Genomic DNA, 24208 nt, shown 5'->3' on the forward strand with positions numbered 1-24208 from the left:
CTCCACTTTTCCCCAGTGCACTCTACCCCACTACTCTAATCCACTGCACTCTACCCTGTACCACTTCTTCTATGCCACTTCACTCGACTCTGAAACAATCTACACCACTTAACTTAATTCCACAGCACTCTATGCCACTCTGCTCTGAACCACTCCACACCACTCTCTTATATAGCGCTGCACTCTACACAACTCTACTCTAAACCACTACACCGTATGTCAATGCACTCCACACCATTTTAGTGAGAAACAGTGTACTCTATGCCGCTGGGCTCTAAGCCAACTACTCTGCACCACTGCACCCTTTGCCACAATATTCTATGCCACTGCACTCTACGCCCACGTCACTCTGCGCCACTGCACTCTGCACCCCTCTACAGTTATGCCACTACACCCTACCCAGTGCACTCAACGCCACTCTAATCTACCCCACTCCACTCTGTGACACTCTGCTCTATGACTGAACTCTGCAAGACTGCACTCTCCATCAGTCAACTGTACACTACTCTACTCTTGAACTGCACTCTATGCCATTGCTTTACTCTACACCACTCAACTATTTGCTACTCTGCTGTATTCTATGCCAATGCACTCTAAGCCACTTTGCTGTACAACACTCTACTCTGCATCACTCCACTGTATGCCACTCTAATCTACTCTGCACCTCTGTACTCCACACCACTGCACTCTATGGCACTCAGCACTATGCCACTCTACTCTACACCTCTGCACTCTTCCCTGCACCAGTCACCTCTACTTTGCACCACTTTATTCTATGCTACCTCACGCTACTCTGAAACAATCTACTCTATGCCACTGCACTCTACACCACTGCACTCTATGCCACTCTACTCCATTCTGCAGCACTCCACCCTCTGCCACCCCACTCTATACCACTGCAATCTACGCTGTGCCCCTCCACTCTACGCTACTCTACTCTATTCTGCACTACTCTACTCCACCATGCACCACTCCATCCTGTGCCACTTCTCGCTACGCCACTGCACTCTACTCTACATCAATGTACTCTACACCAATGTACTGTAAACCATTTTACTCAAAACCAATGCAGTCCACGCCACTGCACTCTATGCCACTCTTCTCCATTCTGCAGCACTCCACCCTCTGCCACCCCACTCTACACCACTGCAATTTACACTGTGCCACTCCACTCTACGATACTCTACTCTATTCTGCACTACTCTACTCCACCATGCACTACTCCATCATGTGCCACTTCACGCTACGCCACTGCACTCTACTCTACCTCAATGTACTCTACACCAATGTACTGTAAACCATTTTACTAAAAACCAATGCGGTCCACGCCACTGCACTCTATGCCAATCTACTCTGCACCACTGTGCATTATGCCACTTCACTCTAGGCCACTCACCTCCACTCTACAGCACTCTACTCTACAACACTCTACTCCACTATAAGCAACTCTGCAACACTAGTCTACTCTCTCTACACCACTCATTGCCACTTTACTCCACACTGTTCTATGACACACTACTCCATTCTACTCTACTATACTCTATGCCACTCTGTGTCATGCTACCTCTATGCCATTCTACTCTACACCACTCCCCTCTACAGCACTCTACTCCACTCTATGACATTCCACTCTACTCCACTACTCCACTTCATGCTATTCCACTCTACAACAATCTACTTAACTCTGTGCCACTCTGCAACACTCTACTCCACTCTACGCAACACCCTCTGTGACACTCAACTCTGCTCTATGCCACTCCACTCTATGACACTCTATGCCACTCCTCTCTATGACACTGTACTTTGGATCTAGGACACTCTACAGAACTCAACGACATTCTACTCAGCTCTATGCCCTTACAATCAATGACACCCTACTCCGCCACAACACTCCAAAGCACTCTATGCCACTCAACTCCATGCCACTCCATGACACGCCACCCCACTCCATGCCGCTCCACACCACAGCACTGTACACCACTCCACGACTCTCTACGCCACTCTATAACACTCCATTCTACTCCACGACACTTCTCCTTATGCCACTCAGCTTCACTTAACGCCACTGTCCTTTTATCGATTAACCTTTACTCATGCTGAAAAGCAGCCATGCTGCTGTATGGCAAGGCTAAACCATATTGGCAAAACCAATATCTCTTGTATAGGCGAGGCCTATTGGCTTTGCCAATTCTTGTTTTCCATGCAATCTTGTGGTTTGATAATGGTCTACCAGTTGCTGTAGTGTATAAGCCCACGACCTGGGGTGTAGCTCCACGGGGGTGCTTGGGGTATGATACCCCCTTATACATTGATTCTGGTGTGTGTAGTTTGGTCCAGGAGCCTCCAGTCGGGCTAGCAGTGTCTATGGTCCGGTTTCCACTCCAACTAGAAACCCTCACAACACAGAAATACATCTCTGTGAAACCTTGCAGAGCTTGTATACAGCCACCCCTTCTCTTCCCTCTCACACAAAATAAGCCAAAAATAAACAATGGGCGGATGGCATTTATGTGGTGCAAAGACGTTTTTTACATTTTTGACTATTTTCATCCATTTTGCCATTTCAATGGCAGTGATGGTTGGGTAATCTCTGTTCCACACGCTCGAATCTAAATGATTAAGCTATGCGCCTTGCCAGGACATACTGCATTTTTCCTTCATCGCAGTCTTGTTATATTTGTAAAAGCAGGTATTAATATTTCCTGTACAGTCATTTTCTGTAGCGCTGTCTCGAAAAGACACTGCCAAAACTGCAGGTATTTCCTAAAGTCTGGCTGTGATAGGCAGCCTGCAATAAGGTAAAAGTTTCATGGTTAGGAGATCCTATATTACCCAAAACGTCACAGTAAAGACAGCAGTCTTTGCCTCTAAGGTTTTCATCTATCCAGCTAGTACACTCTTGTGACAGTGTGAACACCCACCATGTTACTCTTGAGCAGTCCTGGGATACTTTGGGCAATTCCCAATTGGAAGCAGATATCTTGACATTGATTTATAAAGCTATTTGTACATCTAAATGACACTTAAATGGACGAATAGCAGCATTTAAAATTCAAATTTGCTACACAGAAAACATGGGTTTGCACTCATAAATGGATTTAATGAGATGCTACATATGGTTTCCAGTTCCCACGCATTTGCATATTCTGTTGACCACACATTTCTTCTTGGGAGAGTTGTGCGACTGTAAGGCATCCACCCTGGGGAGGCATGCTTTGTCTTAGACATCATACATATTGATAAAATGTTGACGTCAATGTGGGATACTACTCCTTACTTAGGGGATTACTTAGCACCCATTTCTGTGTTAGCGGTCTGGCGGTTGCACCAGGGCCAGCTTAATGGCAGTGTGACGGGTGCAGCCACACCTGGAGCTGAGCTTGGGGGCACTGTGTTTAGAATTAATGTATTGGTTTAAAAAGTAGTGTTCATCATGTGCCCAGCAGTTTTTAGACAACAATGAAAATGTCAAGATAACTCTGGTGGTTAATGTTCCTTCTGGAGAGAGATCAGAGTTTGTGCAGTGGCATTTTTAACTCACCATAAAGTAGCACTGAGGGTGAATATGTCTGCTGCAAAATAATGTGTGCCATTTATATCACAGAACTGTGTTTTATGTGGATAGCTCAGTGGGTTGCTGCATTTGTCAAATCTCTCTAATTGAGTTCTCACCTTTTACATTCATTTCTATTTTTTTAACTGAATAATAGATCATGATGATCGCTAATTGAGCAAGTGGATCTCTAATTGATCAAATGGAACAGTAATTGACAAAACTGCACCATTTGCTACAGTTTCACAGCACACTGTAGTGTACCATAGAGACCATCATAAGCTGCATGTTAAGATGCTTGGAGTGTGCTGACTTTGAACTACATTGAATCCAGTTCATGTGATCGTACTTCTTAAGGAATAGGAGTGGAATCTTAGTCAAATTGAGTCAAGGTGATGAGGAATCTGGTTCCATGGTGCCGGGATAGACCCGCAACAGAGACCTACCTCTATGAATTAGGATTGTGTGGTATCAACCTCTAGATGTCAGATTGCATAAATTGCATCAGTGCTGGTGCAGACCTGCATCAATATTTTCTTGCACACTTGGATTGCAATCATGCCAGCCTAATTTTTCACCAACACTTGCCCCACCTGAAAGGTGCAAAAGGGACATTTTTATCAAATAACCTGCGCAAAAATGATAATTGGGACGAGGCAGGTTGTTCAAAATCAGTGAAGTATTGCACCTGCACCAGTACAACCTCTGTAAAGTGGTCCTGAGGGCTGGCTGAGAAAAGGTGCCTTGGTTTGGTGGCTCAACAAGTGACAAGGTTGTGTCTCACAGCATGTTAATGGTATACAGTTGTAGTGTAGGACCCATTACACCACCACACAAAATTCCACTCACCTGCCATTTTTTGTTCATTTGTATTTTTTACAGAAACAGTAAATGTCGAGAAAAGCTTTACATCAGTCCACAGCAGAAAATGTCTTTGCATTCAACAGAAACATGTGTTGCCCTACTCACAATCAGAGCAAATCGGTGCAGTCTTATTAGGTGTCAGATGAAACTGTATACTCAACTATTTACAAAACGAAATTAGACCACAAATGAGTTCAATATATGTATGTGCTATAACTGCAGTTCAGGTTGTGATATAACCTGGCAATAAAATTGAAAGAAATTATCAAATGAATAATGTGCCATAATTTAATTAAAAATGGACATTAAATATTAACTTTTGCACGATCTGTTAAATGGTCAGTGCGTATATTGGTAGTTCAACCAAAATCAATCAATAACTTATGGATACAGTAGAAGGTTAAAAAAAATCAATTTCTCATTAATGGAAGACAATCTCATTACTCATATATGCTGGTGTGGGCGACTTTGTTCCAGCTGGCTTGATCCATCCACGGTTTTCATGATAACTAATAACCCTGTAAATGTTTCATATTTAGATACACTGCGTTTAACAATATCCTGTGTGGAAATTGTGAAAATACGACATGGATCTGGCACTTGTGTACAACCTTCATTACCCCTGGTAGACCTCAAACTCTAGAAAAATGTTCCACATTTGGCCACTGAATGTTAACCAGTAGGACACTTTAATAGCCAGTTCATAACACAGCTAGCTAAATAGAAGGTCTTTAAATATCTATTTTGTAATAAAATGAGCAAGTGAATATAAAATAATTCAGAATCTTTACTTGGCCACCACTTGAATTAGCAGAAGAACTTTACATACTACCGCCACAATTCATCTGCTGTCTGTTCTAGACTTGTGTTCCACATCAGGTTCAGACTCTTTCTGGATGTTAGTGTTTTTCTCTTTTTCTTTTTTTCTATAACTTTTGTTAGTCTACCGAGGTGGCCCATCTAGAAGGCGAGAATCTCATTTTACTGTGCACTACCTGTCATCTCTTTGTGGAAATGCTATCAAAATATAGGAACTTGGTTGCTTAGGTTGGGTACCCTGTTCAAATCCTTTATCACTCCTCCTTTTATTAGGTATTTACGTACTTTTCTCAAGTTGTAGAGCAGTGAATAAATAATGTCCACAAGAGCCCCGTACTGTACAGTAGTCACACGCAAGTTCACACTATAACCAGGGCCCATGGTATCTCTGTCCAGTGTTTTTACAAATCACAAAAACCCACAATCTCATGCATAATGTTTATTCTTAAATAATTACTAATGCATATTATGTGATATTCTTCAGGTGTTTGTAATGCATACGTTAACTATTTTAATGTCACAACACTATTTTGTTAAATCTGGGAAATGATAACAGCAGTATACTAAATGTGAGCCAATTCCTATATTTTTAAAGTTTATACAATGCAGTGATTAGTCACAAAGGCTCAGGCAAATTGTACTTATTTCATGTTTATATTATACATAACCTTATGGAGAATTACTATTTTTTGGCTAATTTGCATACACTTTCAAAATTAGACATGTGCATTCCTCAAGCAAATATATGGTATTCAGAAAAACATGTTGGCCCTCTCACAAATTCTGTGCAGGGGAAACTGAGTATAAGTATTGAGGTGTTACTTTCAAAAGCAACTTAAAATTTAGTGTCCACATTGAGGAAGAGTCACAGAGAAACCCCCCCCCCCCACACCCCCAAGGCCCATTGTGAGATTTCCACTGGGCTGACTGCCGAAAACCTCTGAAATCAGAGGGTCCCACCAGTCAGTCCAGCGGAAACCATCTGGCGGCATTGACCTCGACGTGGGGTCGCCGCCATGGAAATACTGGCAGAAACAGTACTCATGATCAGAGTGGCGGGGATAAACTCAGCACTGCTGTGGCTGACCATGACTCTGACTGCTCTCATGCCACCGAAAACCATGTTCCTGGCGGTGACGGTAATCCCCTTGTGGTCCGACTGCCAGGGTTTTAATGTAGCGGTTTGACTGGCTGGAGTGCGGCGGTACGACTGTCACCGCGGACTGGTGGTCCTTGGACCGCCAGACTGGTAATGAGGCCCTAAATGTTTTTAAGCAATTTTCGAAAAATTAAAGTATAGATTTTTTTAAAGGGTACAAAATAGCGAGTTTGCAATTTGCCTGACTGGGAGGTCATCTATTATCATCAATAAGTAAGGGTCAGCTGTTTTGATTTTAAATCGAGCTGAAGGGTTTAATTATGATAATGTGTTATCTATCTGGAGTGTAAGCTTAGAAAGTGTAATGTTTATCGTGAAAGTTATTTATAAATGTTTATGTTGTGGCAACCTAATAAATGAATAAAACTAAACATTGTTTAAACATGGCTGTGCAAGGAACTTGCACATGATAAAATCCAAACGGGAAATTGTTTTTATTTGGTCCCGCGCACACATTAGCATATTTTCAATGGGCAGCAATCTCTGTATTTTAACAAATAGCATTTTTTTAATCCACTGCTTTTTCCTCACGTTTGCGCTTTTTATGCAAGTTGAAACAGGAGTACCATACTATCTGGAAAAACAGAAAGACGTGAGTGCTTCTAATTTTAAAAGATCAAACCTGCCACTAATTGGGGTTTGCACAAGGCTTTCTTGCGTTGCATGCAAAAATTAATTTCTGCTAAGGGCCTTACCTTCCTCAGCGAAATGGACATTATGGCCCTCATTCTGACCCTGGCGGTTCCCTACCGCCAGGGCCAACGGGGGCGGGAGCACCGCCGACAGGCCGGCGGTGCTCCCTTGGTCATTCTGACCGCGGCGCTTTGGCCGCGGTCAGAACGGGAAAACCGGCGGTCTCCCGCCGGTTTTCCCCTGACCCTTAGAATCCTCCAAGGCGGCGCAGCTCGCTGCACCGCCGAGGGGATTCTGACCCCCCTACCGCCATCCTGTTCATGGCGGGAAAGCCGCCATGAACAGGATTGCGGTAGGGGGGGGTCGCGGGGCCCCTGGGGGCCCCTGCCGTGCCCATGCCCATGGCATGGGCACGGCAGGGGCCCCCTAACAGGGCCCAACTAGGCTTTTCAGTGTCTGCGATGCAGACACTGAAAAGCGCGACGGGTGCTACTGCACCCGTCGCACGCCTTCCACTCCGCCGGCTCGATTCCGAGCCGGCTTCCTTGTGGAAGGCGCTTTCCCGCTGGGCCGGCGGGCGATCTGAATCAGATCGCCCGCCGGCCCAGCGGGAAAGTCAGAATACACCTCGCGGTCAATTGACCGCGGGGCGGTATTCAGGCGGATTCCGACGGGCGGGGGGCAACCGCCGCCCGCCTAGGTCGGAATGACCACCTATATGTTACCAGATGCTTTATTGCACCCTTTAGTGCACACTGTGGAAGTTGCCTTAAATTGCTCCATTGACACCTTGCACAAATCCCTACTACGGCACTTAGGGCCAGATGTAGCAAAGGGTTTTTCCCATTCTGTGTCAATGGGAAAATGTGTTCGTACATATGGCCCTTACTCCTTTGTGGATCTTGACCATCATTTGCTTTGCTTGACCTTGGACGCTATCCTTGTTGTGCTCCGTTTAACTTTGTTGAGGGTGAGCAACTTACATTATTTGTAGCGCTTTAGAAAAAAAACTGTTAAAAATAAAAAAAGGTGAATTGATAACATATATAGTGAATTAGTAGCTTACTGTATCCACATAAATGTCACTTCTATGTTCCGATTCAAGCACATATTACACAAGCTTACATCCATTTTCTGTTACCATCTTTAGGTTCACAATCTCCTCATGGGGTTGTGCTCTGCATTTGTTAAATATAATTTGTTAGTAGAACTAACAGTCAGTTATTTCTGCATTTGCAAATTGAATCTTTGGCACTCATTACGAGTGGCCAATTCATTATGATGGGACCGGTGACAGCTTTTATTGGTCCCATCAGAACTATGAGATCCACAGCATTTTTGTGTATCAATTTATTTTCACATACACGACGGAAATTTCAGTGTCAATATCTGGGGAAAATGAGAAATTCCTGGGGGACCAGAATGCTGATTCTCTGGTAATCCCTTATTTGGAAGGTGACCCTCATGGTCCAGCTTGCAATGACCCAGATTTCCCCCACCCCGTAGGTACAGATACCCCGGTATCAGTAACTCAAAATGTGGGAAATGTCTAGGTCATATTTCGAACAATTTGTACGAGGGCCTAAGAGTCGAGTTTGTTGACAATCAATGGAGGCCCTCCTGCCAAAAATGAGTGCACAGCAAAAAAGATTTACATTGCCAGATAAACGTCTTGTACATGTTGCAGTTAATTTGCAACCCGGGAAATGATTATGACTGTTTACCTCTCTAAAGCACGGATAAAAACGTTTCCGCGGTACGAATGCTGAGGGGACAACCCCTTATTTTATGGAGGCTTAGAGAATGGTTTATGTGCCTGAGAAACTAAAACAAGTTAAATGCATATTTGCGCTCGATTTACATATGCAGAATGTTGCACCTTGTTTAAAATATGAATGAATAACTTTTAGGAATGTGAATACTTTTAGAAAATATTACTGTCGTCATTTTGAAGTAGTTATCCTTGAATTCTAAGAGAGTTCCACAAAAGTTGGACATTTTCTCAAAACATGAACATTCTTGCTGTAGTTTTTGTGAATCAGGAAGCCCTAATGAGGGCCATTGTTTGTCAACGAGGCTCCTCAAATAAACATCGGTGTTCAAGAGAATTACATGGTGTGAGATGTCTCCCAGTGGCAAAAGAACACGATGGAGATAAAATGGCTTTCGGGAGTGTGAAGGACTTGTATGGATAAACTTGTAATAAGGCAATTAATCAAGTCAATATTTGTGGGTCTTTTAGGATGTACTTATCATAAAAGAGTTCTCTTTGATTGAGCTTTCATTAATTATTGAATACATTGGGTGACGCCACATTGAGTGAAGGTGTATACTTTCTCATAAAGAAAATGTAAAATGGCTTGACAGGTGGTCATGAACATAGTTTGATGCTCCTGGTGGAATTGTTAGTAATTGAAAATCCACCAGCCTAACTAAGAAACAAGTGATATCTTGTCTGGAAGCCCACAGACTTAATTAGAAAGGGATGCTCTTCTTTAAAAGTTCTCTCTTACACACTCACCTGTGTACCACTGTTTCTTACATATATAAAAATGTTCATCAGTTTTGGAGAACAGAAGAATCAAGAAAGAAAAATCAACACACAATAACAATAAGTCAGTACTTGCGAATACTGTATACCTGTCATTGATAACACGAGTAACATAGAGTCGGTTTACTAATACTAGATATATTTTGCAGCCCTTGAAGCTGTATGCTTGGGCTTTAAGCACTATGTAAGCACTCTATAAATTCTATCTGGTAAATCCCCAAATAAGTAAGGAAATATATATGATTTGCACGTTTCCACAAATGATTTGCATACACTGTCTCTATTTGTAGGATTCACAAAACCCCAATCAGTACGTTTTGGAGATCTAAGCAAGTCCTAGATTTCCAGGCGTGCTCCAAATCCCCTTGCTTTTGTTGATCACCTGCATTTGTGGAAAATATGCACAAGTACACATATCAGAAATAGGCATTTCTATTTCCACTTTTTTCTAAGCAGGAGAAAGGCCTTGTACGCCACATGAAAATATTCAGATATGTGGGTCTCTTCCTCTGTATATTTGCACACATCAAATCTCTGAGCACTTAGATTAGGGGTGCAAAGAAGTCCAGAAAAAAATTAGGAAGTTTTGTGCAGACCATAAAGATATTATGTTGTTGATTTCTGTCACTATTACCCAAGCCCATATCGAGTGGCACACCTAATTTCTGAACCTCTTATCATATTTACTACTATGGCAAAATTTACCAACTTGTGGAAATGCTCCTCAATAGAACTTGGAATTTGCAGCCACAAAATATTAAAAATCCCAATTATGTGAGTAGGTATTTCAGAACTGTTACCATGAAGCTCCTGCATAAAACAGGCCACTGCTACCTTGCAGCGAATGAGGGCTCTCAACATTCCAGGGGGCTCAACTCTTCAGCGGGGGCCCTGTTCAGCCCAGTGCCAAAGAATATCTGTGAGATATGGGAATTTCGGATACACCTCATCATATTCTGCAGTGAGGCCCATCATTTTACATTATGCACTGCATTGAAAGACTTTTGTGCGGGCAATTTTTACGCTTGAAACCACAACAGGTTTTTTAAATCATACCATACACATATTTATTCAGCACCCCTCATAAGTTCATTGCCTTGCAATTCCTGGATCCCTCTGATTTACTGCCCAAGCCTGCATTGCACCACAACAATTCTATAGATCTCAATTAAGACTGTCAAAACATTCTTCACGGCGAAAAATATCATCATTTGGTTCAAAACCTTTTCATGGAGCATAAGGTAGAGGCGGAAGATGAGGAATGGACCATCCTGCATGCCAACGGCAATGGCCAATCCCCAGACTTCATTAATACAGCAAGAGGAGCCCCTGCAGCAACCTGCTTTGGGTTCCGGGTCAATTGCGGGGGACTCTGAGTCTTCAAGTGACACAACAGACCTGTTTGGCGCCGATGCTGGGGGGGAATCCGTCTGTGTGAGAACAAGTGTGAACTGCATCAAGGCCCAGCTGAATAGTGCCAGCCCGGTGATTGTGATGTTCATGTTGGTCTCCACCTCAGGCTCTGTAAATACCTCTAGGATGTCCATGATGTCGGCCCCCATGCCGATGTAGACCAGGAGTAACTGAGAGAGCTGATCCCGTGTCATTTCCCCCTTCGGCATTAACCATCGCACTATCACCAGGATTAGTAGCATGATCTGCTCCAGGCCTTTCACCCAGTTGCTTAAACCAAACTCTCCCTGTTTCACTAGGTCCTGCAAAGAGATATTAGTGTTCAGTGTCAAATAACAAAAACAGTCAGTAAACTGACTCAACAAATTGATTTTCTTCCTAATAAACCACCTTTAAATATCTGCCACCCTGGATCCTCTCCTGTCTCCAATAGTCGCTTCACCCTAGACCGGCAAAAAATGATAGACTGGAATTAATCAACAGTGGCTGCGATTAATTCAAGCTTTCCAGCCATCACCATTTTGTTTTTCTCAGTTTAACCCAGACAGGACCTGGCCTGAGATGGAACACAAAGAAACAAACACTTTGCAAATTTAGAGGGACATCACCAAACTTTTAAGTATGTTTCATATTAGTACCTGTTAAATTCAATATATTTCTCAATAGGGATGTATGACATTACATGAATGGCATTACCACACATGCCTTTACCAGGCATCCTGTACCACACAATGCCTTTACAACACCTTGCCTTTACAAAGAAATAGTGAGTGAAACCCTATTTATATATTTATATATATGTTTGTGTGTATATATATATATGTATATATATATATATATATACACACACACACACACACATATATATACATATATATATACACATATGTATGTGTGTATATATATATATATATATATATATATAAATATATATATATATATACACAATGTAATCGGAGTGAGACTTCTAAAGTGTAAATAAATTTGTTTTCCTGATCACAGGTGATTTTGAGGAACAACGCTTGTATGGTTGAAATGCGTTAATTGGTTGAATTGTGATTCATGCACCAACAATAAAACTCAGTGGCATCATGAACCCGAGTGCGTCGGTGCTCGTTTCAGCATTGTTATGACGAGCAGTTGACTAGCCAGTAGGTATAGTTAGGATCTAGTTTCCATTGAAAAAGCGTTTCTTGACTTGGCTATATCTTTGGAGCCGTTTGCCGAATCTTCATATGATTTTAAATTTTTTTTTACCCAAGGGCCTTGTTGTGCATGGAAAGCTTCGGGTGATTTGTAAAGCGGGAGCCGAGATAAACAGGGGGGTCAAAAAAGTGTGCTTCCCATTTTAATTTCTGTAGGGGTTTTGAATACGACTACAGCACGAACCGGTGGACGTAATTACACCAAATTTGGCCAAAAGGTAGGTTTTGGTACGTATATCACACATTTTATTATTTGTCAGAATCCCGTCAGAAGTTTTCAAGATATTAAAGAAGATCAAAATTTGTATATCTAAAGGCAAGGACCCTCTGCAAATCCTCCTGATTTTGTTCCGAGATCTAATTGGCTGCCAACACTTCAAGTAGGAAGTGCTGGCAGCCATTTTGGAACTGAGCTTCAGCCGAGTCCCAAAAATGAAACACAAAAAAAGGGGCCACAGTAGGAATACCCTAAGCCTCTAGCCTTGGTCCAGGGGTCCCCCTGGGACCATGCCAGGGCAAAAAACATTTTTTTCTTAAAATTTGTGGCAACACTTGCGAACAGTCACAAATTTTGCTGTGAATTATAAAAAAAAGCAAGCGCTGTCTCCCATGCTTGCTTTTAATTTTGTGCTTGGGTGGGCAAGGTCCCGGGGCATACTTATTTTGATAGTTAAGGAGAGTGCACACAAGGCTCCCTCCTAAGGCTGTTAAAAGCCCCAGGGACCACCAACGCCCGGGGCAAGAGACAAAAATGAATAGGGGAGCCCATGGACTCCCCCAGGCCCTGGGGATCACCACTTCCCTGGGGCTACATTATTGGAATATCTAAGGGGTGCAAGGACCCCTCAGGCCCCTGGGGACGACCACCACCTCCCTAGTGCTACATATTAACAATTGCTGGGGGCGCGCGGGCCCCCACAGGCCTTGGAGACCTCCACCTCCCCGGGGTCACAATGAAATAGAAATAGGGGTGTCTGCCAGACCTCCTGGCACCAGGGACTACCACCTCACCAGAACCATAAGCTTTATTAGAATCATGGAGGTGGGACATGCAGCCCCTCTCCCGGGCAATATACGGCCCTGGTGACCACCACCTCCCTGAAGCTGGCACAGGGAAAAACTGGTGAAATTGGTAATTCCGCTCCTGAGGCTCCTGGCTATTCCTCAATTCGGCCCAATGTTTCAGTAGCATAATCTGAACTAATAATGCTGCCACTCATTATTGGACTTATCACAGTAGGCACAAGAAGTGAGCACCTCTCTTCTTTTCTTGGTCAGTGAATTGCCATTACTCACATCCTCAGTCGTATTACAGGAGGTCTGGGTCGATGAGGAATTCCTGCTACTAGATCTTCTGTTCAGCAGCTCCAGCTCCAGCAGCGCCACAGATGGAATGGAAGTACACAGGTATAGAAACACCATCGGGGAGAACCTTCGGGTAAGTGAAGAGTTTAAGCACATTTTACTTAATTCTTGTTACTAAGTGTTTTTGTTTTGCAAGCATCAACATTTTCTCATAATTTAGTCGCAGAAAGCAGCAGTAATTTTAAAAACATCAAATGAACTGACAAACAACATCAACGTGATGACATTTTTCCTCTTTCTCTAATTTCTATATAAGGTGATGTGGACATGTATATTTTTATAGTTTATCCCTCCTTTCAACACATATAAACACTAGATATTGTATAAGAATCACATATTGAAAGAAAACTAAGTTTCTTTCAACATCAAAAAATTAGAGAATGACTACACAATAGACCCTGAAAGAATGACCTCAGAGCTTGAGTGAGGCCCTGCCAGGGGCGAAACCAAAGCCCCAGGGGCTCCCAACCCTTCGAGGGGCCCAATTCAGCCCAAAAGCAGGGAATGTCGGTGAGAAACGTGAGACTCAAGGGCCCCTCATCGCATTCTACAGGGGTGCCCCAACATTTTGAGTTTGGGCACTTGGCTGTGCGGGTAATAAAAAGCATAAACTGTTTATTGCTGGAAGACACGCATGACTGAAACAAACTCATAAGTGGGAACTGCAAAGGCATTGGCAAAACCAATAAAACTAGCTAGTAGGTGAAAAGCATGCTCATTGCTTGTGTGGGTGGATGATTAGTAAATGCACAGATGAATGCACATGTATGTATGTATGTTTATGGTATTGCTATAGTGCGAAGCTAGCCAAAAGGCAGTGGATTGCTGTACATGATCAAAAGCAAGCTTAAAGTCAACGAGTAATAGGAGAGGAAGCCGAGTTATGGGCGGTTAATGAGGCGGGGGCACTATGAGAGCAACGAAGGAGAAAGGAAGGGACTGTACGTTAGAGTCCGTGGATGTGTGCAGTGTGATCCCACCTGAAGCATTCTCGGAATCTAGGCATCCTTTATAATGCCGCAGTGAGTGTATGAGCGACTGAGCCCATGGTCTGAAGAGTGACTGCAAGGATGGGTAAGTGAATGGTTAGTATGATGAATGAGTAAATGCATGAACACATCAAAGGTTCAAATGCAGCGTGTAGGGGACATGGGTAGATTTGGGTTTAAGGATAATGTGGGGAGGCTGAGGATTTGATGGGAACAATGTGGAAAAAGGGCAGTATACAAGGCAGGGGCAGTGAGCAATTGGCTGCATGGAGGGAAAAGTGAATGCATGTTGGATAGCTGAAAGAATGGCATGTGCGTGAACGGATGAAGAGTTTAAGTATAGGGTATTGGGCAAGGGTAGCATGGAGCACAGGGGTGGAGTGGGGAGGCTGAGACAGTGATGTAAACAGTGTGAAAGGGCTTAGCAAGTCCACAGTCTTGCGGCCTGTGCTCAACAGACACCTCTGCTTCCAGAGCTGATGGTACCACTCTTTCTTGAGGGGGCCCACTGCAGGGTTGGGCTTGGACTCTGACACCTGCTCAGGATTTGCCTCTTTGTGGGTACCTGCAGGCAGTGGGAGGTTGCCAGTATGTGAACCCTTCAAAGTCCAAGGTTAGCCCATGGTGCTCGGTCTTGCTGGTGTCCCCAAAGTGGCCCTGACAGTTGTGCTGCACCCACTCTTGAGGGAGGCCATCTTCCTCAGGCAGAACCCTGTGGACAGGGGTCAAATTCTTTGTCGCTCCTTACAAATTCCTCAGCTTGAGCGTTTGATTCTTGATGACCCAGGCTTTGCCCAACAGAATTCTCCTCTAATAACCTTGATTTGCTATGATGCTTAGCAGCTTTGGGGCCTACAGAAATAGACCCATGGTATGTGTTTTAACTTAAATGACTGCCATCCAAGCCATCCATCCCTTTCTGTACCAGAACATCCTGTGAAGTAGCACTTCAAAATTATACTGTCCGCCCTAATGCACATACCTTTTACACCTATCGGACCTTATGAGCTGAATCTCTTTTCATGAAAACAGCATCATTGATGTCCAGTACTTCAGTTAGGTGCAAAAGCGACTGACAATCCTTTTGTACTTATGACCCACACATTGTTTACCATGTGACTTGGTGCTGCCCATGAATGGCCCTGCTTTTTGTCTGCATGCACTTTTTCTCGGTGAGAAAATGTTTCACAATATCAATGTCAGTCAGTTGCTTCACTCGTATCTTGCCATCATGAGTGCCACAGAAGTGCAAGCTTTTGATCCTGTAATACTGGAATACTGTTCTGTTACAGTGGAAGAAAGTGCGTACGGTCAGTGTTTAGACGGATTATTGAAAAGAAATATATTGTGGGTCAAAATATTGTGTCAAGAATATCGAGGACAAACATATTGTGAAGGTACGTTTCTACAGGTAATCAAAGTTTTACTATACATAACTCCACATATATGTAGCTTGACATTATATATATATTCAATGTATGTAGATGTGGAGTTAAGAATAGTAAATCTTACATATTTACACTTACCTTCTCAATATTTTGGTCTGCGATAGTTTTGACACGATATTCTGTCCACACAATATTTTTGTTTCTGATATTCTGACACTAATTCTGTATGGTCTAGGGTCTTGAACAAGAGTAATGATTTCCTTGAGTCAAATGTTTGAAAAACGTCAAACTAAGAGGGGCTGAGGGTAATCAAACCCACTTGGGAATAATTCACAATGTCATTAGAATTAGTTTCAAGGTTGTCTCGAATTTGATAAAGGAATCAGATCTCTAAGTTACATCCATCAATGCTGTTTCTTTATGGGTGACACATAGCTTTCTATGTAGTGATAACCTCCAAGCTCCCAAGAGTATGAAATTCTAATTGAAGATTTTACAAAAAAAAGAAAAAAGAAAATACATTAAAGGTTCCTGTGAACAGTCTTCCTCGGAAGCAGGCAAGCCTTAAAATGTTACCATAAGTTCAGAAGGGTTCCCTGAATGCAAAAACACAACTGTCTCCTTACTTTAAGTTATGCCTGTACCATAAAGCTCTATGGTGTTCCTAACAGTTCCATCCTGCAAAAGTGTTGCTGTGGCTCCCTATACCTATAATGTCCAAAAGTATTACAAATAACACCATTTACAGGCAAATGGACGAGCTGTTTTATATACTGCCTTCATCGGGACGAATGTGAACCAAAAACAATTCTAGGGCAGAGGTCCCCGGAAGCTCATGCCTCAATGCCAGAGGACAGCAATGGCCTTATGTGCAATACCCAACCAAAGGTGCTGTAAATGTTTCAGTTACAAGTGGTTCATGGCACGTAAGTAAAGCACGCAACAGACAAAGTTATTACAATAAGACTGTTTGGACAAGATCAGCTTTCCAGAAAACCCAGAGGGAGAACCGTTTTCCAATCCAAAATAGTTGAATTGTTTTTGGTTCACATACACCAGTAAGGTCCTCCTCTTGTTAAACTTTGAACGGAGGCTTTGGTCTTATACCAGCACTCAGAGGCCCAAGTGTAGATCATTTATCTCAGACAATTTGCCCAGGCACCTGCTTTTACACACTAGTGTTGAAATAGCTGCCAGAACAGACAAAACAGTTACTTGCATATCCCTTAAAAATGTACGTGTTGTTCTGTGTTTTTTATATTTTGCAGGGACGAACAGCACAAGGCACCTTTGCAGGCAGGAGTTTGGGAAGTTGTGGAAAGTGTACATGGCATTCATTGCTCTAACATATAAGACATTCAATGATCTTCTTGTAAACAATGTTGCTATTATGCTCCACAAAGTGTTTTATGCTATAAATCCTAATTTAAGAAGAATACCAGAGAACAGGATGGCGCGTTTATTCCTTGGAAACTTTATTGCTGGATGCCTAAGAAATATATTTGTCCCCAAAATGTGACTTCGTATTCTGTGCAATACTTTAGTTAAGTATCTTTTTGCACGGCTTTAATCCAGAAAAAAAGGCCCACAATTCCCTAAACAGCAGTGCTTGAAACACAGGCTTAAGGTGTTACACATACTACCTTTGTGATTCTGACAAGTACACTTACATTGGCTGGCAGACGTTTCTCTTCATTAGCTCTATGAATTCTGCTCACGAATGTTAACCAGAAGTAGTCAGCGGTGAAAGCTGCTAACTTTGGCATGCCCTTTGACCCTGCCCTTGCAACCTCAGACAAGGATCTGTTGATTCACTCCCAAGTGCGTCCTGAACCAGACTGCATTATGTGAGTAATGCAAATTGTGCAGGAGGAAGTTATCATTGACAAAACATATTTTTATTTCTCTCATTGAAAGCAAACATCAGAACACCAAAGAGGACGTTGTGCAAAACTGTTTTTAATGCTAATATGATTTGGGAAATAGTTCTTATGTTTAAATACTGCAGATCTGTCACTGTTTTTTAACTTACGTTTGTTTTAGCGACAGTGCACTGTTTAGCTTGCATTAATTAAATCAAACGTTGCAAATGTAAAGTCCAAACGTGCAGTCTTTTTCACCTTTTTATGTTAAACGAGAACATGTTTTCAGGAACTTTTAATGTACTTATATTGACGTATTGAATACAGGTTTAATTTAACATAACATCTTTCTGATGCAGCCCAACAATGGTTAATATCTGTCTGTGGCTTTGTTTGTACTGATAAGGGATGCATTGTGTTTTCTTCTAAGCTGTGCTGTCCTGCACACTTATGCACCAAATTACAACACAGCCTTTGACAGGCACTACTTTGCTTCTAAACAATGTGCAGTCCTGCTGTAAATGTCCAACCCATTCTGATGCTGTCCTGCATTAGCTTGCCTTATTATTCTGAATATAATTGCACTTTGAATTGTGGCTTCCTAAGTACTGTTTCATATGGGGTGCAGGTCTACACTGACAAGAATCAGATGCAGGGAAAGTGAATGACTCAGATCTTTTCTTTCAGACACTTCTACTAGCTCCTTTTATGTTTCTTTTTAGTAACTTTCAGTGAATGTGCCAATATTGAACAAACTATAATTAAATACATTTTCAAAGGTAGAATAAAGCCATTATTTGTAGTAGCTTCAGTGGAAATGCCACATTACATCACATCCTGTGATATCATCACGATCAAACATCACATGCCATTGGGGGTTGTCATTTCCACTCCCCCTAACATTGAGGTGAATCAGCCTCCGCATCCCTAATTTTGGTGCCTGGGTGGGGACTGTTACTTGTGAGTTTTTCAGATTAAAAAAATTAAAAGCAGTAGCGAAGTTTCCAATAGGAAAGGTAATGTCTTCTAGTGGCAGGCCGAAATAACTGCAAAATGTCTGAAAAGGGCCTTTTTTAGGTCAGGCCTAGAAAGAGTTCTAGTATCTGTTATGTGGGCTTACCACCCACCCTCTAGCTTGCTATTTGTTTGTTAATGTATCCTTTAAAAATCCTTCCTTCCAAGTGGTTAATGTTTGTTTTTTGTCCTGCCCTTTTGTTTTTTGGTCACGCCTACAGAGCCGGGTCCCAGTACTTGTCGCCTTTCATTTATCCTGTTTTACTATCTGCCTCAGGGACTCTTTTTTTAGTGGGGAAACAGCATTTCAAAGGAGTGTTCATATTTTGACTAACTCTCACTTGTCTCTTTCTTCACCTTTCCCCAACCAGTCCATGCCAGTTTCTTCTCTTACCCTACCCTGCTTATTGATGTAGCCGACTAGCTTGTTAGCAGCATTCCTTAGCGCCACTTTTAATTACCGCTTTCAAAATATCCAGCTTTATCCATGGTCTGTATAGGCCTCCTGAGGCTTTGCTTGAGGCTCTCCCATCTGCCTCACCGGGTCTGCTGCTTGTCCCCTCAGCGGCCATCCCAGTAGTAAACACGTGACCTGACTTCCACTACAACTTAGTGGCATTCCACATCTGGGCTATGCTCTCTTGTTTAGTTAGTAATCGAGCATCAACGGTGCTACCTTTAATCGCAGTCCATAAGACTTTGTAAACAGTCCCGCTCCTCGACCATGTTGCTTTGGTATGCATCATCCTACCCAACCCCATGTTGCTTTCACATTAATTCCCCACACCCTTCCCTGTGTTATCTCTGCGCTCACTGCCCAACTCTACCCCTTGTTTTTATTATCTGACCAGAGACCAGTCTCTCGCCCGCAGACGAAACAGTCCCACTCCGGTCCGAACATGCTCTGTGCAGACATCATGGAACTTTGCTCTAGGCTCTCCCGTCTGCCTCACCAGGCCCGCAGCTTGCCGCAACGCTGTCAGAACGAGGAACACTGCTGCTCCTCATGCCCAATCCACATATCACCCCCAACCCTATGATGTACGGTTCCGCTAAGATCAATTGTCAAAACTAATAGGTCCTGAAGGCGAGACCTATAGGTTATGCCAATGCTTGTTTAACTGTATGGGGATGACTTTAGCGAGCAAATGTTTATCTTGTTAGTCAAGGGAGTAGCCAGAAAATTAAAATACCCCCTACTTTGAACCAAAACTGTGATGACACCAAGCTAGCAGAGCAAGGAAGTCTGACACTCCCTAGAACAGCTCCCTTGTCTTCTCCTCCGAGCATCTTTTCATTCATCCATTCACTCACCTGTCCACCTGCTGATTTTCACATATTTCCCCATTACATTCTGTCATCCAGTCATTCTTTCATCCAGCGCGCAATTTTTCCCTATTCCATCCATTAGGCATGCCATCCATCCATCCGGTCACACATCAATCTTCAATGCAAGCATCAATCAATACTTTCATCCACCCATACATCCATCTTTTCACTTATCCATCCATCAATAAATCCATCCACCCATCAAATTTCCCTTTACTCTGCCATCCTTTCAACTGTTCATCAGGGTCAGACTTGGATAGAAAATAGGCCCGGGCACCAAAATAGAAGTGGCCACCTTTTTTTAATTGGATAAATAAAAAGTGCAAACTTGGGCAGCACAGAACTTGCAAAGACCAGGAGCGTAGCTTCTGAAAGGGTGTTACATGTACATGTACTTTCAAGTAAATAGTTGGGTACAGGTGCATTCATTCGGGTATGGTGAGGTGCCTGTAGGTTTTCACAAGGAATTTTACATTAACAAAGACAAAAAGCACACTTACATTCTCCCCTTCTTTGCTTTTAAAGTCTTCAAAAATGTTTATTTTGCAAATCTTAGTGTTTTCTCTCACTTACTACCCCTACTAATCTGCATTTGTCTCCCATTGTACTGCTCCTTTATGCTCTCTCATGTGCCTTGCTTGTCTTAAAATGTATTTAACATTATGTTCCAGGGTGATTGTTGGACTATCTGAAGCTCACACTCCCGCAGTCTTACTGATCAAACTACACCCCTGGTAAAGACACGCTGTACAAGTGTTTTGCAAGGTATGTGTTAGACCTGGCATCTTTGATGTGGTTCTCCCCCAACATTTTGCTTTCAATCTTCCTGTTTTGTTAACATTGTTTTTTGCTTTCATTAGGACTCTGCACACTTTACCACTGCTACCCAGTGCTAAATTGCTTGTGCTCTCTCACTCTCCTTAAAACATTGTAGAATTGGCTTATACCCAATAGGCATACTTAATTTACTTGTAAGTTCCTAGTTAAGTGGCACTGTGTGTGTCCAGGGCCTGTAAATTAAATGCTACTAGTGGGCCTGCAGCACTGATTGTGCCACCGACGTAAGTAGCCCTTTAAACATCTGCCATTGCAGCCTGATTGTGCAGTTTTAAACTACCATTTGGACATGGCAAAATAAACATTTTGCAAAGCCTAAACCTTCCTCTTTAATACATATAAGTCACCCCTAGGGTAGGCCCTGACAGCCCAGAGGGCAGGGTGCAGTGTACCTAAAATGTTGGACATGTACGTTTACGCTTGACATGTCCTGGTATTGAAAAATTCTATTTGTTTTTCACTACTGCAAGCCTTACCTCCAATATGATACCATTGGTGAAACCTTATTATATTTAATAAGCTATAACTTCCAAATCACATAAGGTAACCAGTTCATGTTTGGTGTCTTTGGAACTGTAGTGAAAAATTCCCTCTTATAGCAAAGTCAGATTTTAAATTACAATTTTGAAAATGCCACTTTTAGAAAGTTGGCATTTACTTGTCTTCGCCATTTGGTGCCAGCAACCTGTCTCTGGGTTACAGGACTGGGTGCAGCTGACAATTGGGATTTGTGTATTTCTCCTAGACAGCCACACACAATAGAGAGCTTAGGTGTGCATTGATGGGACATCACTGGCAGGATAGGAGGGTGGACCTGGGCACAACCCTACTTACACTGGAATAGGCTGTGCCCTGCCTTCACACAAAGGTCTGCATACCCCCTGTATTTAGTCTGGGGGCAGGGCAAGGGAGGCAGGAAACCTGTGCACTTACAAGAGAAATCTATAGAAGATTCTCCCACCTCAAATGTAGCACCTGGTATAAATAGTGCCCCTCAGACACCAACTGTTAAGTACACATCTGGAACTGTGGAGGATCTCCCACTGTGCGGCTAAAAAGACGGCCACTCTGCTGGATTGCTGCTCTGATACCCGCCTGCCTGAATCAGAGGGATTGGACCTGCCCCTGACCCAAGGACTCCCAGAGTGACTCCAAGGGTTAGTCTATTGGCCTCCTGTTCTTAGTCACAGGGACATAACAGGCTCCGCACTACCTGAACCAGCACCCAGATCCAGCTGGAGCCTACCCCTGCCACTCAAGTGGTACCCTTGGTGTGGCCTTAGTAGAGCTGAATTGAAGTTTTTTGGCTCTTGGTGACCATGAATGGGCCTGTTGGTGCCAAAACCCTGTTGTTCACAATGCCTACCATCTCAAAGTTCTATCAACCCGACTCTTAGCACAACAGCATCGACCGCTCATGAGGAGTTCCACTGTGAAGCTCCAGCCTGACTGCTCGTGATGACAACAGGATCGATGAGCTACAGTGATGACTGTTCGTGGTGCCAGGTTTGCTCATTGTGCTACAACGACGACCGTCCATGATGCTTCCTCGCAGCCCTCTCCACGAACGGGACTCTGCACTGGACTAAGAAGGTAACTTTTCAGTGGGGCTAACGCGGTCCCTGTATCTGACCCACAATCCTTTGTGGTTGGCCTGAACTTCTGATTTTCTCCCTGGTCTTGCATGCAATAGCCATGAGTGGCGCTTTAGGCTTTTTTGCACTATTTTCACTTAACTCATTAAAAATTGCATATCGACAGTTGTACTGGTCGGATCATTTGACTTGTATTATTTATTAGACATTGCTCTGTTTTGTCAATTTTTGTGTGATTTTTCATGTGTTGTGTTTTCACTTTATTACTACTTGATCATCAAGTAGTAATAAAGTGAAACACAACACACACAGAGTACTGTGCTGTGCAGAGGCTACTGAATAAAATACAACACCTTCAAAAGAGTACTGCATAAATACTTTAACCACTGGCTCTAAGTTAAGCCTTACATTTGTGTGTCACACTACCAGAGGGTTGAGCACAGCTGAATTTGGGATTTGCTTGTGCCTTTGCTTGTGCCTCAACCAAACAAGGATTGTGGTTGCTGCTTAAGTAGGGTTTCGCCCCCGAACCAATAACCCAATTTCTCAAAGTATGAAAGACTGCATGGATTTGAGCTTGTTACAGACAATGAATGTTTTAATATCACAGGAGTCAACAGTAAAAACCGGGCCAACCTACCATAAAACAGGCCCACAAAGAGTCAAAAAATGCAGACACACTGACCTTCCATAGCAAACCATCGGGCACTGCCTAATTACCCTATAGACCAGTCCAACCCTGCTCTCCATCCACCCATCCATCCATCCTTCTTTCACCCGTCCTACCTTTCTTGTATCCTCCATTCCTTTTAATATTCCTTCTTTCTTTCCCTTTTCTACCCATTTTTCAATCTTTCTTGTTCACGTGCGGTCTCCTACTGACATTTCCTTGTAGGGTTATGGGCTTTTGTTATCCAAACTGCAAACAGAAGAGGCCCTTAAAAACATGACACCCCCTAAAGCTGCTAAAGATCACAAAGCCTGTTAGGGAGTATCACTGAAAATCCACACACAATTCCTGATAAAATTCAAATGGTTTCTGACTGGCACCTGACCTAAATAATGTCTTCCATTTTCTTTGTCATGAAAGTTGTAATTTTAATTCGTACTTGGTCCAGAAAATGCACTTTAAAAGGGTGTGTTATGAAAGGAATATGAACCGCCTTACCACTTCCACTCTCCCTTCTTGGTGCAACGGAGAGTGATCGGCATTTCCAGGTACAGAAGTCCCAGTCCAATGAGCAGGAGCCAGTAGTAGCTGTCATCTCCCTTGATGTGTACCACGATCCAAACTAGCAGAAAGCCATGGGCTGTGAAGATGAGCCTGCTGGCCAAGGCAGACAGCGTCTTGCAGGTCATGATGGTACAAGGGGGCCTGTAAGATTAAGAAAGAGTTTGTATTGGTTCCTATTATTTATCAAGGGTATTCTTTGCAAAGGGTCCCTTGTATATAATTCCTGGAACATGGAGAGATGCAGGAATTGCAGTTGGCATCAAATGATGCAGTACAAGAAAATCATATTTAAATCATATTTAAAACAATTACCAGCATCCACGAATCAGGAATATGAATGAATATATGAATAAATTCATTCATGAAAAAATAAAGGTTACAGGGATGTTGTAGTTGAT

At 42.8% G+C, this 24208-nt stretch overlaps 1 protein-coding gene across 1 annotated transcript; it reads right to left on the reverse strand.

Moving 5' to 3' along the window:
• Positions 1 to 7542: 7542 nt before the first annotated feature.
• On the reverse strand, positions 7543 to 23935 carry LOC138301780 (transmembrane protein 26-like; the record flags this gene model as incomplete). The annotated part of the gene is made up of 4 exons (XM_069242283.1): positions 23745 to 23935; positions 13494 to 13629; positions 10714 to 11279; positions 7543 to 7552 (listed from the first exon to the last, which is right to left on the reverse strand). Coding segments are annotated over exons 1-4 (903 nt in total), but the record flags the coding sequence as incomplete, so codon positions are not given.
• Between the last annotated feature and the right edge of the window lie 273 nt (positions 23936 to 24208).

The sequence above is a fragment of the Pleurodeles waltl genome, chromosome 6 (genome assembly GCF_031143425.1).
Source record: "Pleurodeles waltl isolate 20211129_DDA chromosome 6, aPleWal1.hap1.20221129, whole genome shotgun sequence".
NCBI lineage: Eukaryota > Metazoa > Chordata > Amphibia > Caudata > Salamandridae > Pleurodeles > Pleurodeles waltl.